The 16,913-nt window shown below is 27.8% G+C and overlaps 1 protein-coding gene across 1 annotated transcript; it reads left to right on the top strand.

Moving 5' to 3' along the window:
• Positions 1 to 3,113: 3,113 nt before the first annotated feature.
• Positions 3,114 to 5,684, top strand: LOC140867092 (protein DEHYDRATION-INDUCED 19 homolog 5-like). The gene is made up of 5 exons (XM_073272169.1): positions 3,114 to 3,381; positions 3,961 to 4,100; positions 4,517 to 4,594; positions 4,684 to 4,913; positions 5,435 to 5,684. The coding sequence occupies exons 1-5, from the start codon at positions 3,300 to 3,302 to the stop codon at positions 5,532 to 5,534; spliced, it is 630 nt and encodes a 209-aa protein (XP_073128270.1). The 5' UTR covers positions 3,114 to 3,299; the 3' UTR covers positions 5,535 to 5,684.
• The last annotated feature ends 11,229 nt before the right edge of the window (positions 5,685 to 16,913 follow it).

Here is a 16,913-nt window from a genome sequence, read left to right on the forward strand (position 1 = left end):
ATTTAAGGGGTGGTTTATTTGAATTTTAAATATTCTGTTATATTTTGTATATACATACATATATTTAAATATATACATACATATTACGTATATATATATATATATATATATATATATATATATATATATAAACATACTATATGATCAAATATGTGTATATTTAACATTTATGAGATATTTGAGATATATGGACTTTGTTTTGAATTTTAAATTTAATTATGGAATTAGATTGATTGATTTTTTTATCTTTAATTGATATGATGTATATTTGGAAATCAAATATAATATGATTGAATCCCAAAGTTATGGGATTTTTTATTTGTTTTTTTGGCAATTCTAGATTTTGTTATAGGAAATGTATCAATATACCGAGGCAAAAATATCCTGGGTATTTTTTAGACAATTTTTTATTTTATATGGACATCTTTAGGTTATAATATACAGTTTTGCTATGCTGCCCACCAACCATGTCAACCTCTGTGCCCACCATGCATAAAACACTCAACTATTGCACATGGTGGGCACAGAGGTTGGCACGGTTGGTGGGTAGCATAACAAAACTCTATAATATATATATATATATATATATAGACACACACGTACATACATACATACATACATACATACATACATACAAACATACATACATACATACATACATACATACATACATACATACATTGCTACAAATATGGAAAAATACCTGAATTTGGTAAAATGTAAATCTTTTATCTAATATTTTTGTTATATTATATTATATTATATATATATATATATACACACACACATAAATGTATGATAAAATACATATATATATAACATTGATCGGATTTTTTGGATATATATTTACATTTTTAGAATGTTAAAAGTTGGATTTATGCACGTAAAGTTATATCATGAGAATGTTAAATTAATTGATTAATTGATTGTATTTAACAACAGACATGATTATTTTTAAATCACTCTTTAATCATTCGAATTTTGTCAGTCAAATTATTAAATATTTTGTTTGTTAATTTTTAGAATGTATAATCTTGTGTTGGAAATAAGTGATTGTGTTTTAGGAATACTGAAATCTTGTGATTGTACAAAACATATCACACGCATTATAATTTTTAATCTTAAAGGTAGATTTTTAATTATTTTGAAAAGCTAAAATAATGGAAGTAATACAAATTTCCTGGGATTGTGCAAGTGTTTTTACATAATGTTTGTGTCAATGTTTTTTCAAATTTAATAAACGAATTTCGTCAATTTCAATTATTAAGTATTTGATTTTAAATTTTAATTTAAAGCGGGATTTGTATTTTGAATTTCGTAAATTTAATTTAATATACGTCATGATTAAAATTAATAATTTTAATTTTTTATAAAATTATTTTTATTATCGTTTTATAATAATAATTGAAAAATCATAGAAATCTACGAAATTTTATTATATGTATGTATATATATTTATATACATTTCATGAATATAATTAATAAGTTTAATTTTAATAAAATTAATTTTATTATCGTTTTTGGCCTAGACAATTTAATTTTTAGGCAAAAGTTTCTATATATGTACACGTTTGAATATATTATGTATAAGTATCAATTTTATTAAAACATAATTTATATTTTGTTTTGGAAAAAAGTTTTTTTTTTTAGAAACACAGTTTTGGCGAAATTTTGTCAAAAATGGCAAAAACTCTGCTTATATATATATATATATATATAGATATAATATAGATATAGATATAGATATTATATCTATATAGATTATCTTTTATTTTATCATAGCAAATTGAATATTTCTAGCTTTATATATGCAATGATTATGGAATTTTTTTGAATATCTTCTTTTAAAATTTTAACCTTTATAAATATGGTAAATATTGCAAACTAAAAATGTATTGAACTGTGATTATGTATACTTATTGATAATTCTGCATGAAAATCTAAATAAGTTAAACTCTTCACAATTTAGATGTTTAATATTTGTTTATTTATACAATAATAATTGAGATCTAATCAAAATTGGAAATAATTCTATTTTTGTCATTATTTTTTTATTTTATCATTTTATTGACCGGTTGAAATATCATCACTTATTTTGTTCCTTTTTTTATTATGGAAATTACATAAATAAATCTATTTATATTATAGAAAAATATATTATATTTATATAAATCTATAAATTTTTGTATATCTATTTCTATTGCATATTTTTTTTTTGTAATTTTTTTTCTTTTAATCTTTGTTTGAAATCTTTAATATTATATAGGTAGATTATCTTGTATTCTATTATAGCAAATTAAAAATTTGTAGCTCTATATATGCTATGATTATGGAAAATCGTTTTAATATATTTTTTTAAAATTTTCACCTTCAAAAATATGATAATTATTGGAAACTAAAAAATTTTCTGTTAATAATGTTCAATTTCTATTTGTGTTCAAACTTTCATATTTTTAAATATAATCTTTGTATTTTAATAAAAAAAAATCAACCTCCAAAATTAAAGACTTTTGAAATGTTAAAAAGAAACTAAGTGATTTTTTCATTTATGGTACATTTTATATGTAATAATTATTAAATATTCTAATTTTATTGTATTGTTAAAGAAATATATTAATTATTACGAACTATATATATTAAAGCATTTATTTAATATGTAAGTATTCCTAAAATTATTGAATTTGTGTAGAGTAATTAAGCAAATTTAAAATTATAATTTTTTATTATTATATTTGTAGTATTTATTTATCTACATTTAAAAGTGAAATTTTTTAGCAAAACAAAGCGTTATAAAATATGTAATTTTCGTAAATTATATGAGTTATCTTCATAAATTATATATTTGTATGTATGTATATATATATATATATATATATATATAATATAATGTATGAAAAGAATGAAAAATCTCGTTGTATATAGAACACAAATAAAAATAAGTTTTGTTTGTTTTCCTTTTTTAGCTAATTTTTTTTTGCGGAATTTTACTATTTTTGGCAAAAACTAACTTATTATTATTATTATTATTATTATTATTATATATATATATATATATATATATATATATATATATATATATATATGTACGACGTCCCTGTAATCTTCCCAGAAGATCCTACACTGAATCCACTCCCACAGAATCCCAAACTCTGTTTATGAATAATTTTTCTTGAATTTCGTTTTCAGGGACCAGTGTAAATCGCTCTATTTTGTATTCCCTTGCCTCTATATTCTTTTGTTACGGTGGTGAAAAAATACTTGTAATCTTAATAAAGAAGATTGAGTGTGAGGTGAAAGAAATGGATGTGGATTTCTGGGCTGCAAGAGTTCACTCAGCCAAGAACATCGCTAATGTCCAGCCTACTAGACTCAGTTACTCTGGTAATTGTTGCATTATTTTATTTGATTGAGTTAGATTTCTTGATCAATCTTAACTACTGTCTATTTGGTTTGTATATATACTAGTTTAATTAACTTTGATTTCTTGATCAATCTTGAGTTTTCCCCATTTGGGTTTCCATATCCTGGTTTTATGTTTGTTCTTTACTCATTTCTGGTGAAGGATATTGTGAGTAAATGATGGTTTGTGTTGTAATTCTTGATTTCTTCTGGGAGATCGCATTTTTCTTCCAGAAATGGTCCTTTTTCTTGATGTTAATATGATGTTTCTTGCTAAGAGTTCTTCCATAGAAGTGTGATTACATTTATTCAATTTCTACTGTGATTCATTTGCTTAAAAATGGGCACATCTAGGAAATTCGATAAGTTTCTTGGTAGGAGAGGGAAGGTCATTGCTTGGCCCTGATCAGTGTGTATGTGGACTCACCGGCTTACGGCTAGAATGAGGAGTTCTGGAAGAAATTTGGCTGCATTTTACCTCGCAATCGTTCGTCTATGGTTCTCTTAAAAGATTCATTAAGATTTTGAAAAAGTAATGATGATTGTTGGATTTATGACTAGGTAAACATGGGGCGGTGGAAGAGGAAGCAGAAAGTGAAGTGAGAGCTTGGTTTCCTTGCCCTTTCTGTTATGTGGAAATTGAAGTTCCTGTGCTTTGTATCCATCTACAAGAAGAGCATTGTTTCGACTTGAAAAACGCGGTAAATAAATTTCATTATTGATTTATTCTCCCATCCTTATCCTTTTTAACAACTACTATTGTAATTGTTTCTGGCCCTATCCTTGAATACAAGTAAAGGTTGTCAATTAGTAGCGTCATCATAGTTACTACCAGAGTATAAAGCTAAATGAATGTATGGATTTGCAGAACTTGGAGTGATGTTTTTTCTTTGTTCTCGTCGGGTATTCTCACAAAACGAAACATCCGATCGAGGATAAGCACTACTTAGCACTGTACTTGAGATGATCAGGAGCAGTTGCCCCTAAACTAAAAGGGCCGCTGATTTTTCTTCTAGGATATTGCTTATGAACTACCCATCGATAGTATTGCATGGTGGCCGTTAATGCGTCTTATCTCGAAGAACTTTGTGTCCTTAAATGAAATTTTGTTTTCCAGGTTTGTCCCATATGTGCTGCGAACTTGGGAAAAGATCCGCTCAGCCATTTCACTGTGCAGCATATGCATTCAATTAAGGTATATACATACCGTTGCTATATTTTGCAAATTAATTGAGATATAATAATTAAATTAAAGAGATCTGTACTCCTGTTTTTCTTTCGCAGAGGCGGAAAAAATCCCTAAAATCTGGTTTCTGGAGCAATGTATCTCCAAATGTAGTGAAGGACTTGCGAGAACTAAGTTCATTTCTTGGTACAAGTTCAGCCACTAGCTTGAGTGAACCTGCTCATGATCCACTCCTTTCACCATTTCTTTACAATGTGCCTTTGTCAGTCTTTAAAGGCAGCAAGAAGGATGCGCCCTCTTGTATCGCTGCAACAAGTGACGCGACAAGGTATTTTTCGGACCTCAACTTATGCAAAACCGAAACACTAGATCACAAATAAAACTTGGATGAAGCTTATGATACACCATAAACTCCTATCTTAATGACAGATGTCCGATAATATTAGAGGCGTACTGTAGTTTATAATTGTGTAGCAGTTGAAGAGTGGGATGACTGAAATTAGTTGGATCCTGTAAGTACACATACACACGTGCACGGTGCAACACCTAAGCAAGAGTGCTGTAGATTTAAGTAAACATTGTTCAAATAGGACTTCGCGTCATGAAGGCATGTTCACAAGATACCACAAGCTTGCATTGTGTGCAAGAATGTTTGGCTTATTCTAATAGCTCGTCCTGTTGAATCATGTGAGTGTTAATGGCTTCGAATAGCTATGTTTGGTGATCTCATAGCTAGAAAACAGAAAAAAAAAATCCCTTCGCCGCAAGAATAGCACAGCATATCAAACTATGTAAATGACTAAATGAGACAGGATTTTACATGGAAAACGTTGGTTTTTTTTTTTGCAGCACCAACGAAGCACTGTCAAATGAAGTGGACGAACAAAAGTACGAGGAAAAAAACCTTCGCGCTAAATTCATCCAGGAGCTGGTTGCATCAGCCATTTAATAGGAATTTTTTGGTACCCTTTGTTCCAAGTGGAAGTGTGTATGGGAATGTGTAACATTTTAAGTTGCAGAAAATAGACACCGGGATTTTCTTCGTCAAATTTCTAGAAGAAAACCACCCAAGATTGGTACACAAAGTGTCACGCCCCGCGTCGGGGTCGGGTGACATCGCCGTTGCTTTCAAATAAAATTCAAAAACAACCAAGCTCTTAGTACAGAATTTAACTAAAACCAGTCTATTTCATGAATAAATTCCAAAATAAATATTCTGTACAACTTAAAATTCCTAAAAATGGAATAAACTTACGGAAACGTCTTACAACTTAAAAATAAGAATAAAAGCTCAAAAATTATCTTCATCACCATCTCCAAAGCATGTCTTGTTCTTTCTTCTCTAATTGTTCTTCGGTACCATCTGGGAGGAAAAGTAAGGGGTGAGTGTTTTGGGAAACACTCAGCAAGTCGGGGCCGATCGATCATATCAAAAAAAAAAAAATATATATATATATATATATATATATATATATATATTATTTCAAAAACTCATAGCATAATTCAAAGCGTAAACTCTGACGCCAGGGGCTGAAGAGGCAGGGAGTGATCGCCGGTGCCAAGAGGTTGCACGGACAATGAGCGGCTCCTGGTAGGCTTCTAGGAGGAGGAAGACATGAATGAACCGATCCCGTGCCGGAATGAGAGGGATTCTGAGACTGTGTAGGTATGGGACTACATGGTTGAGGAGGGCTTAAAAGATTTCATATGTACTATTCATATCAAGAAGGTGCATCTTCTTTTCGGGAGCTCGTCACATAAGAACTCCAAAGTTAAGCGTGTTTGACTTGGGGCAATTATAGGATGGGTGACCCCTGGAAAGTTTTCCAAGGTGCGTGTGAGTGAGGACATAAGCACGTTGAAAAGACCCGTCTTGATATAGTGGGGCGTTACATAAACATTTCGTATCATGTCTTAACATAGCATAGCATGAACATCTTCTTTTCGGGAGCTCATCACATAAGAACTCCAAAGTTAAGCGTGCTTGACTTGGGGCAATTATAGGATGGGTGACCCCCTGGGAAGTTTTCCAGTGTGCGTGTGAGTGAGTACATAAGCACGCTGAAAAGACCCGTCTTGATACAGTGGGGCGTTACATAAACATTTCATATCATGTCTTAACATAGCATAGCATGAACATCATCATGACATAACATAACTTTAGAACATAACTAGCCAGACAGTGAAATTCCTCATTATTCGTGGCTAACTGATCAGTCCCCTATATGTAATTATTCTAAGGGGTGAGGTCATAGAACGGTTATTATTACCCACCGCATCAGGGCCATAACATACATGGTTCGGAAATTTTCTTTCCACTCATAATTTGAGTCATAACAGTATCAAAACATACTCTTAACTAGAGCCGTCAATTTGGGTTAGGTCCGCCGAGTCGGCCCGGCCCGCCACACAATTTTAGTGGGTTGGGTTGAAATTTTTTTAACCCAACAAAAGGTGGGCCTAGATGGGCCAACCGCCAAGGCCCGCGACCCACGTGGTTTGGACCGCCGCGGGCCTGGAGGATTAATAATTTATTTTTATTTTTATTATGATATATGTATTTTTAATAAAAGTTATGAATTTTTTTTGTATTAATTACTTTATATAAAATTTACACACATGAAATCAATAATTTAAATTTTGATTAATATATTTCTATTAATATTTATTTATTAAATGATATTTATAATTAATTATAATTTTATTTATTTATTTTTATTTATCGTGAGTCAACCCGCGGGCCGGCCCGCCTAACCCGCAACCCACCTTGGGTTGGGTTGGGTTGGGTTGAGGATTTTTGGCCCGCCAGGATGGTGGGTCGGCCCGCCATCGACCCGCCAAAAGGTGGGTTTTTGGTGGGCCGGCCTGTCCCGCCATGTGTTGGCCCGTTTGACAGCTCTACTCTTAACAAATTCATCAAGAATATCAATTACATAGCAAAATTCGAAGGAATATCATGAACGATCGAAATTTTAAATCATACATAATATTTTATAACAAAGCCCACTTACAGAATTCTTGCGAGTATCAAATACTTGAATAGGCGAAGCTTGACCGAATACTCTAAAAGCAATCTGAAATTCCACCTTGCTTCTTCCAAAATTTGACAGACTTTTCTTCTTCGAAAATTAGGCAAACTATTGGACCAATTCTTGAGAATTAATCCTATTTCAAATCCCTAAACAAATCTCACGTGTCTTTGAAGAGTGAGTGGATAAATCTTTGACTCTAATGATAGCCTACTTCTCGAAATCCTGGAGGAAAAATTGGCTGAATTCTTAACTTAATTTGCTAGGCTTCCTATCGAAAATATGGAGAGAAAATAGAGAATTTTGATGTGATTTTTTTCTTAAGCTACGAGCCTCTATTTATAGGCACTCAAAAATAAGCTTAAGATAGAAAAAATCTTGATATTCCAAGTTTGTATAAAATTTCCATTTCTAGAGATTTGTTTTTCTATAAATCTAAATCCCTTACCTTATTTGTATACTAATTATCTCAAATTAATAAAATCTGAATATATATATTCTATCTCCAAAATTATCTCGGAATATATAATTATACCACGAATAAAAATATAAATTATAAAAATCCGGGATTTCACACAAAGCATCAAAATATTTGTATTAAAAATATCTACCACTATGAATATGAAAAATGTGCATGCTCGATCATGCACTCTGGTGAAGATTGAGGAAGATTTCACTGCTTTTGATTTCAGTTATGTATAAGAATATTATTTGAACCCATATTCGAATTCTTAAATGCGTTTGTCCGTAAGGAGAAAGGGAATAAAAATAGGTATGAGACAATCGGGAGTTGGATATTTTACCGCATGGATTTCTTTGCCAGAAAACCATACGATACTATTTTTAATACCTTACTTGAAAATGGAAAAAAATAACACAAATGATTATATATATATATATCTATATATATATATATACACTAGTAAATATCAACTGACATAATACAATGATTTTTTTTTTTTCACTTTTAGTCATGTTAATGGTAAATTTATATTTTTAATCTTGTAACTTAAATGTTTTCATTTTTAGTCATGATATTATGCTTTTTTATTTTTAATCATATCACTCGTATATTGTTTCTATTTTGATAATTTAACTCGCATGGTTCTATTGTGGTATATATATATTTTCATTTATAGTCATGTAACTTATATATTATTTTTATTTTTTGTCATTTAACTTGTATTATATCCCTATATATTTTTATATGACCTTAGTTATAGTGTAAATAAAATGACAAATTTGTTATTTCACAATGATAAAATTTTACCCTTTTATTCAAACTTTTAGATAGGTAATAGATTTAATTCCTACATTAATTTCGTAAATATATGTTTTTAACTCTTAAATTTTAATATTATTATTTTTTTAGTTTTATTCATTTCAAGATTTATATTCTTATATATTTTTTAATTCTAACATTTTATATTAATACAATAAGTTTTAGTTTTTTTTTTATTTTTTTTCAAGATTTATTTATCTAGTTGATTAACTACAACTCAATTATGCCACAAATTAAAATTTAGTTTATTCTTATATATTTTTATATTGCCTAACTTTAAAAAAATTTGTGAAAAATAAAAAATAATGGTTCTTTTCAAAAAATTAATAATTAAAAAATAAATTGTGTAATGATGTTAAGGGATACATTAGTTGCAATTCAATACATGTCATAAAAGTATAATGTATTTATGAATATTATTACTTTTTACAAATAATAATAGATAACTTTTAATATATGATACTAAATTTTTTGTTTTAATTTTGTTCTTTTAATAATTTATATTATATTCTTAATTTTTTTAATTCTAACTTTTTATATTAATTTCGTAAGTTTTATTTTTTTATTTTGTTCTTTTTAAGATTTATTTTTCTATTTGACTAACTACAATTCAGTTAAGCCACGAACTAAAATTTAGCTTATTCCTATATATTTTTATATTTCCTAACATTACATAGGGTAAAATAATAAAAAAAATTGAAAAATGAAAGAAAATAGTTCTTTTTGAAAAATAATAATTAAAAAATAAATTATATAATGTTATTAAGGTATGCATTAGTTGCAATTTAATAATTGTCATAAATATATAATGTATTTATGAATATTACTATTTACCTATAATATTATAAGAATACTCATTTACTTTTATACCCTAACTAAAATATTGTTTTTACTTTTATATATCCCTATATGTTTTTATATGACCTTACTTATAGTGTAAATAAAATGGCAAAGCTGTTATTTCACAATCATAAAATTTTACCCTTTTATTCACACTTTTAGATTGGTAATAGATATATGTTTTTATATGACCTTACTTATAGTGTAAATAAAAGGGTAAAGTTGTTATTTCACAATCGTAAAACTTTATCATTTTATTCACTTTTTTAGATAGGTAATAGATAATAGATAACTTGTAATATTATGACACTAATTTTTTTTTTTTTAGTTTTGTTCTTTTCATAATTTATATTATATTCTTAATTTTTTTAATTCTAACTTTTTATATTAATTTCATAAGTTTTATATTTTTTTCTTTTGTTCTTTTTAAGATTTATTTATCTATTTGATTAACTACAATGCAGTTAAGCCATAAACTAAAATTTAGCTTATTCCTATATATTTTTATATTGCCTAACATTACATAGTATAAAATAAATAAAAGCAAATTGTGAAAATGAAAAAAAATAGTTCTTTTCAAAAAATAATAATTAAAAAATAAATTATGTAATGTTATTAAGGTATACATTAGTTGCAATTTAATGAATGTCATTAATGTATAATGTTTTTATGAATATTACTATTTATCTATACTATAATATAAATATTCATTTACTTTTATACCATAACTAAAATGTTGTTTTTACTTTTATATCTCTATAAGTTTTTATATGATCTTACTTATAGTGTAAATAAAAAGGCAAAATTGTTATTTTACAATCGTAAAACTTTACCCAAATTCACACTTTTAGATAGGTAATAGATAATAGATAATAAAATAATATATATTATCTTTAATAATTTTAAATAATACATGCATATTTTTATTTTAAAATATATGAATTATTTTTATGTTAATTGGTTTTTGATTTTCTTAAGAATTATGTTTCGATAAAATTTTATTTTTCTAATTTATTTTTATAATAAAATATCTATTGAATTATGACGTATCATTATTTTCAAATTTTCTTATAAGTATGTCGTAACCAAATTTTATTTTTTTTATAAGAAATTTTTTTTTAAAAAAATGTGTTTTAAATTTTGTTTTCTTAAATTGATAGAAAATAATTCAAACCAATTCATTGAAGGTTAATTTCTATAATTAAATAATAGTTGAATTGACACAATATATTTGTAATAACAAAGAAACTATATGAAAATAATTTATTTTTTGATTTCACTTATATTGCTATATTATATGATTAACTTTACAAATGAAATATGATATTTAAAAAACCAATTAAAATGTTGTGTTTAAAGATTTCAAAAAAATTTATATTATGTTTTATTTTCTTTCTAATATAGCATGCTTTTATTAATAGATTATTACATTATGAAACTTCTTCTTCATAAAATTTATGGTGATGTTATATATCTATATATTATATTAAACACAAATTTTGTAGAAGTGTAAATATTTCTTAAATATTTTAAATGATCAGTTATTTTATTGTGATAATAGTACAAAAAGTATGTGAATTATTCTATTTTTATATTTGTTACAATCCTTATGTAATTCATTATCTATTTCAATATGATTAATTCATCATTTTTATTATTATCTTACTATTATGTTATCATTACAGGTTTTTCCTCTTAATTTACCTAATAATTCTGTATTTCTCATGATAAAAAATCATTATTACCCATAAATATTAATATTAAAAATAAAAATAATAATTCACTTAGAACATAATCCACAAGAGCTTTTTTGCTTATTAATTTACCTTATAATTTTAAATTTTTTAAAACAAAAAATAATAATGATTCATTTATAAAATTAAAAAAATAGTTTATAAAAAAAAATAGGTAGTAGAAATAATGCATTATTTTATAATTTTCTTCTCACTATTATTTTTTTAGAATGAATTTAGGAATATGATGACAACCATTAAAATGTTGTATTCAATGGGTAAAATAATAATAATAATAATAATAATAATAATAATAATAATAATAATAATAATAATAATAATAATAATAATAATAATAATAATAATAATAATAATAATAATAATAATAAATGCATCAATTAACCTAATAATTCTATATTTTTCAAGATAAAAAAATCATAATTATTCATAAATATTAATATTAAAATTAAAATTAAAAATAAAAATAAAAATAAAAATGATTCACTTAGAACATAATCCACAAGAGCTTTTTTACTTATTAATTTACCTGATACTTTTAAATTTTTAAGACAAAAAATAATAATGATTCATTTAGAAAATTAAAAAAATAGTTTATAAGAAAAAATAGGTAGTAGAAATAATGAATTATTTTATAATTTTTTTCTCATTATTATTTTTTTAGAATGAATTTAGGAATATGATGACAACCATTAAAATGTTGTATTCAATAGATAAAATTAATAATAATAATAATAATAATAATAATAATAATAATAATACTAATACTAATACTAATAATAATAATAATAATAATAATAATAATAATAATAATAATAATAATAATAATAATAATAATAATAATAATAATAATAATAATAATAAATGCATCAATTAACCTAATAATTCTATATTTTTAAGATAAAAAAGTATTATTACCCATAAATATTAATGTTAAAAATAAAAATAAAAATGATTCACTTCGAACATAATCCACAAGAGCTTTTTTCTTATTAATTTACCTCATACTTTTAAATATTTTAAGACAAAAAAAATAATGATTCATTTATAAAATTAAAAAATAGTTTATAAGAAAAAATAGGTAGTAGAAATAATTCAGTATGGGTTGAATAGATGTTTATTAAATATTTTATGATTAGATTTTAATAAAAATTATATATTATGAGTTGAATAGATTTAAAAATTATTTTCAAAGGGATCAAATATGCATTTTTAATATTTCACAGGGGTATTTGGTGCAAAAAAAATCAAAATCTTTGCCCAATCTAATGAGGGGCGCCTGCGCAATCACTCATCCGAAGGGGCAAGTGTGATAATTTTTTAAAAGGTTAGGGTTGAAGATGCCTATTAAAATTTCACAGAGAAGAAATATGCATTTTCAATATTTCACAGTGGTGTTTGGTGCAAATAACTCTTATTTTTTTAGAATAAATTTAGGAATATTATGACAACCATTAAAATGTTGTATTCAATGAGTAAAACAATAATAATAATAATAATAATAATATGTTGTTTTTTCTTAGGTTGATCGAATTTTTCGAATCCGAATGCAACAGGAAAAATGGGGAAAAACATAAAATAAAATCAAACGCAAGAGAGTGAGATGAATGAAATTAATTGGATCATGTATGCACACGCGGTGGTGCTGCACATAACCAAGAATGCTGCTGATTTTAGTAAACATTGTGCAGATAGGAAGAATGGTTGGCATATTCTAATAGCTCCACCTATTGGATTATCTGAGTGTTTAATGGCTTTTTTTTTTTTTTTTTTTTTTGAAAGAGGGTGTTTAATGGCTTTGAATAACTATGTTGTAGCTTTTTTTTTTTTTTTTTTTAGCTCAATGTACATATCTTAGCGCCAGCGTCTTCACATAAAATTTGACCCGTTATTTCGTTTCGCAGCACCAACGAAGCACTGTTAAATGAAGTGGACAAACAAAATTTGGGGGAAAATCCAGGAGCTGGTTGCATCTACCATTTTATAGGAATTTTCTGGTACCCTTTGTTCCAAGTGGAAGTGTTTATGGTTGCAGGAAATCGACATCTTAGTCGTCAAATTACTGGAATAAAACCACCCAAGATCGAGAATCTATATATGTAGTTGTCCTGTAAACCGTAGCTGCATCCTTGCAATTACTTAGTAAATTAAACTCCATCATTAAAATTGCAGATTATTCTATCCTCTCGTGTCCCGAGTTTTCTGGTCCATATCTCGGATTCAGTATTAATGAGCAGATATATTAGATTTTGTTCCTATTTTAGATTCCACATCTGTTGTAAATACTTAGGTTGATGGAATTTAGTGAATGCAACAGAAAACATTGGGAAAAAAGTAAAATCATTTCAAACTCGAGAGAGTACTAACATGAAAAAGAAAATTCTTCGTGACCATGGTTCGCAGTAACGGTCGCGGTGATCGTCGCTGACACTATCGTTCCAGTTACAATGTCATTTCACGAGACGTTCGCGGAACGAATTAAAAAAAATAAAAAATATAGAAAATTAATAGAAAAAATATATAGATCACATTAATAATAATGATGTTAATAAAAGTATAAAATACAGTCTATCAAAAAATATAAAATGCAAGAATTATTAAAAATTAATAAATCCAATGTCTTCCAAAATGCATAATATATATATATATATATATATATATATAAATATATTAGTTGTAAATAAACCTATACATACAAATAAATCAATGATTTTAAATAGATTATGTCAAAAAAATGATTTTAAATAGAAATTAGTTGAGTAAAAGTAAATTTCCTTTAATAAAATAACCGAGAACTAAAAAATTTGAAATAAAATAAAATTATTTTTAATTTTTTATTATATAAAATATATATTATATATACATTAAAATAATTATTTTCATTTTATATATATATATATACATGAAGTAATCAAATTATTTTCTAGATAATAACTCATATTTTATAAATTATAATAATAAAATTTAATATAATATAAAACATAAAATAAAATAACAAAAAAAAATATTTAGGTGCCCAGCCCATTTCTATCTTCTGTCTCACGGTCGTCTCTCCCCGTTCGTTCATTCAACACACAGAAACAGAGTCACACAGAGTAAAAGGAAAAAATTAGGGCAAACATTCCTTCCGATTTCTCGGGAAAACCGATATGTTCCATCATTCCGGTGCTATTTCACCGTTATATCCCCGTTTTTCCCTCTAAAACGCCGACTCAAGAAAGCTCCATTCAAGCTCCGGAACAATGTAAAGGTGGAGAGCGATCCGGTTCCGAAATGACCGGAACATCCGTTTCGATACCGTTTCTGCGAACCATGTTCGAGACAGAGAACGAAATTCATAATTATTAGCTTTCTGCAACTGCGCATCGTCACATGAAGAGGTGACACGAACTTGAAACCATTCATGACTGTAAGGGAATTGGGGTTGCACATAAACAGTTTGAGGTGTTGTCACAAGGTGTTGACTACACCTACAATAACACCTAGAGTAATTTGCAGCGGAATATAATTAAAGTGTGAATAAAATAAACAAGCAACTAAATAAATAGACTCAAATGATTTAAGCAAGAGTATATAATACTCTTGCAGCGCCTCAGTGCAAAACTTCACTAGAAAATAATTCAAAGAGTTTTACAAACCCTAAAACTAGTGATTATTGTAAAATCAATTTTTTCATAACATGTGAGAAAATAAACTGAAAAAATAACTCCTAAAAATTCTATGCAAGATAGAATAAATAAAATAGAGTAAAGAGTTGAAAATCTTGATGCCAAAAATTTGTAGAGACGAAAACACTCTTCAATATTTGATCTTCAAGTGTTCTTCAAAGCATGAAGCTAGAACACGACCTCAACTAAGCTTTATAAGATCTTTAGAATAATCTATGTTGTATGCACAGAAAGCTCTCACACATATCTCTCTATCTGTCGGTCTCTTTGCACGCCTATCTCCTTATATAGGTTAGAATCCTTCTTTGTAGATGTTTCCTTGTAGACACAGGAGTCTAGATCTTGTTTCTTTTTTATCAAGTCAAATCTACAAAATAAAGAAATTAAATCATTAGAGATAAGATAATAAATATAATGATAAAATTAATCAAATCTCAAATCTTAAATAACTATTTAAAACTTGTGACCAAAGAAAGGCAAAAGATCAAATCAAAATTAGAAAAGATTTAAGGAATAAAAATTCCTTTCACTCTCCCCCTTTTTGCCTTTATGGACAAAACACCTTTTAAACAAAATAACTCAACTCCCCCTGAATACTAAAACAAATTCTCCCCTAAGTGTAAGAAGAAGTGTTGTCACGAGATGTTGGCAACATCTAGCTACAACACTTCAGAATTATAAGCACATGTAAAACGGAGAGAAAAAAACATATGAGACAAATAATTCAGAGGAAACACCAAAAATAGTTTTGGTTAGGAGCAGAGCAAAAACAAAAAACTAAGCAACAAAAAAATAACTAAAACAACTAAAGAAAATCTAGAATTGATTGCTCTCAGATGAGCCATCTGCTTCAGCTACTTCTCCATTTTTTTTTTCAGAAGGGCCAGCTCCACTTAGTAGTGACTCGTAGTGAGCCTTCAACCCTTCATAATAGGCAAGATCAGCCTTAGCCTGTGCAATCTTCTGCTCAACATGCAACAATTGAGCTTGAATGAATCCAGTATCAACATTATGAGCAGCAGTGGGGGTATAAAAATTTCAGTGGCAGAGGGGGTGTTGGCAACACCTGCCACAACACCTGCAGCAACACCTGATTCAGACCAAGGTAGATCTATCTTTCTGTTGCCTCGCAGCAATGCAGGTAAAATCTTCAATACTTCTCCAGACTCCGTGAGCAGCTCATCATCATCCTTCTCAATTTCTTGAGATAGCAGCATCAAATAGATAAGAGAAGGATATGGCAGTTTCAGAGTTGGTTGTGCACAATCAGCAAAGGCCATGACTGTATCAAACACCAGTCGGCCATAATTGAAGTTTGTTCCTGTTCCAATAGCATACAAGACTGGAGCCTAGTGCTTGGTGACAACAGTGGAATTCTCAGATGGAGTCCATGTCTTGACATCGGTCTTGTGTAGAACAGAGTAGAAGGAGGTGAGCTTGGCAGCCTGCAACTTCTTAGGATGTGAGGGAAAAACAGTGACTTGACCACCTGTTATGACAGAGGTCATCTCATCCATAGAAGGCAGAGCCACATAATCAACAGTCAGTGTCTGCAAAAAACCATTAATCACAGCAGGACTGAAAAATAAAATCTGTCCTCGCACATACACTTTACCATACTTGACATATCTTGGATCCTTCACAGCTTCAGTGAGGTTGCAGTAGAACTCTCTCACCAGTTCCCTACAATATGGACCGACAGTAGTGACAGTGGAAAACATATTCCTTACCTCAAACAATGTCACCATGTTCTGAGCC

This window comes from Henckelia pumila, chromosome 4 (assembly GCF_033568475.1).
Source record: "Henckelia pumila isolate YLH828 chromosome 4, ASM3356847v2, whole genome shotgun sequence".
Lineage (NCBI taxonomy): Eukaryota > Viridiplantae > Streptophyta > Magnoliopsida > Lamiales > Gesneriaceae > Henckelia > Henckelia pumila.

Bases quoted from the DNA above. Each gene is read 5' to 3' on its own strand.
- LOC140867092 (XM_073272169.1), top strand. From the start codon at position 3,300: ATGGATGTGGATTTCTGGGCTGCAAGAGTTCACTCAGCCAAGAACATC. The intron at 3,382-3,960 runs GTAATTGTTGCA...ATTTATGACTAG, and splicing joins TACTAGACTCAGTTACTCTG to GTAAACATGGGGCGGTGGAA. The intron at 4,914-5,434 runs GTATTTTTCGGA...TTTTTTTTGCAG, and splicing joins GCAACAAGTGACGCGACAAG to CACCAACGAAGCACTGTCAA.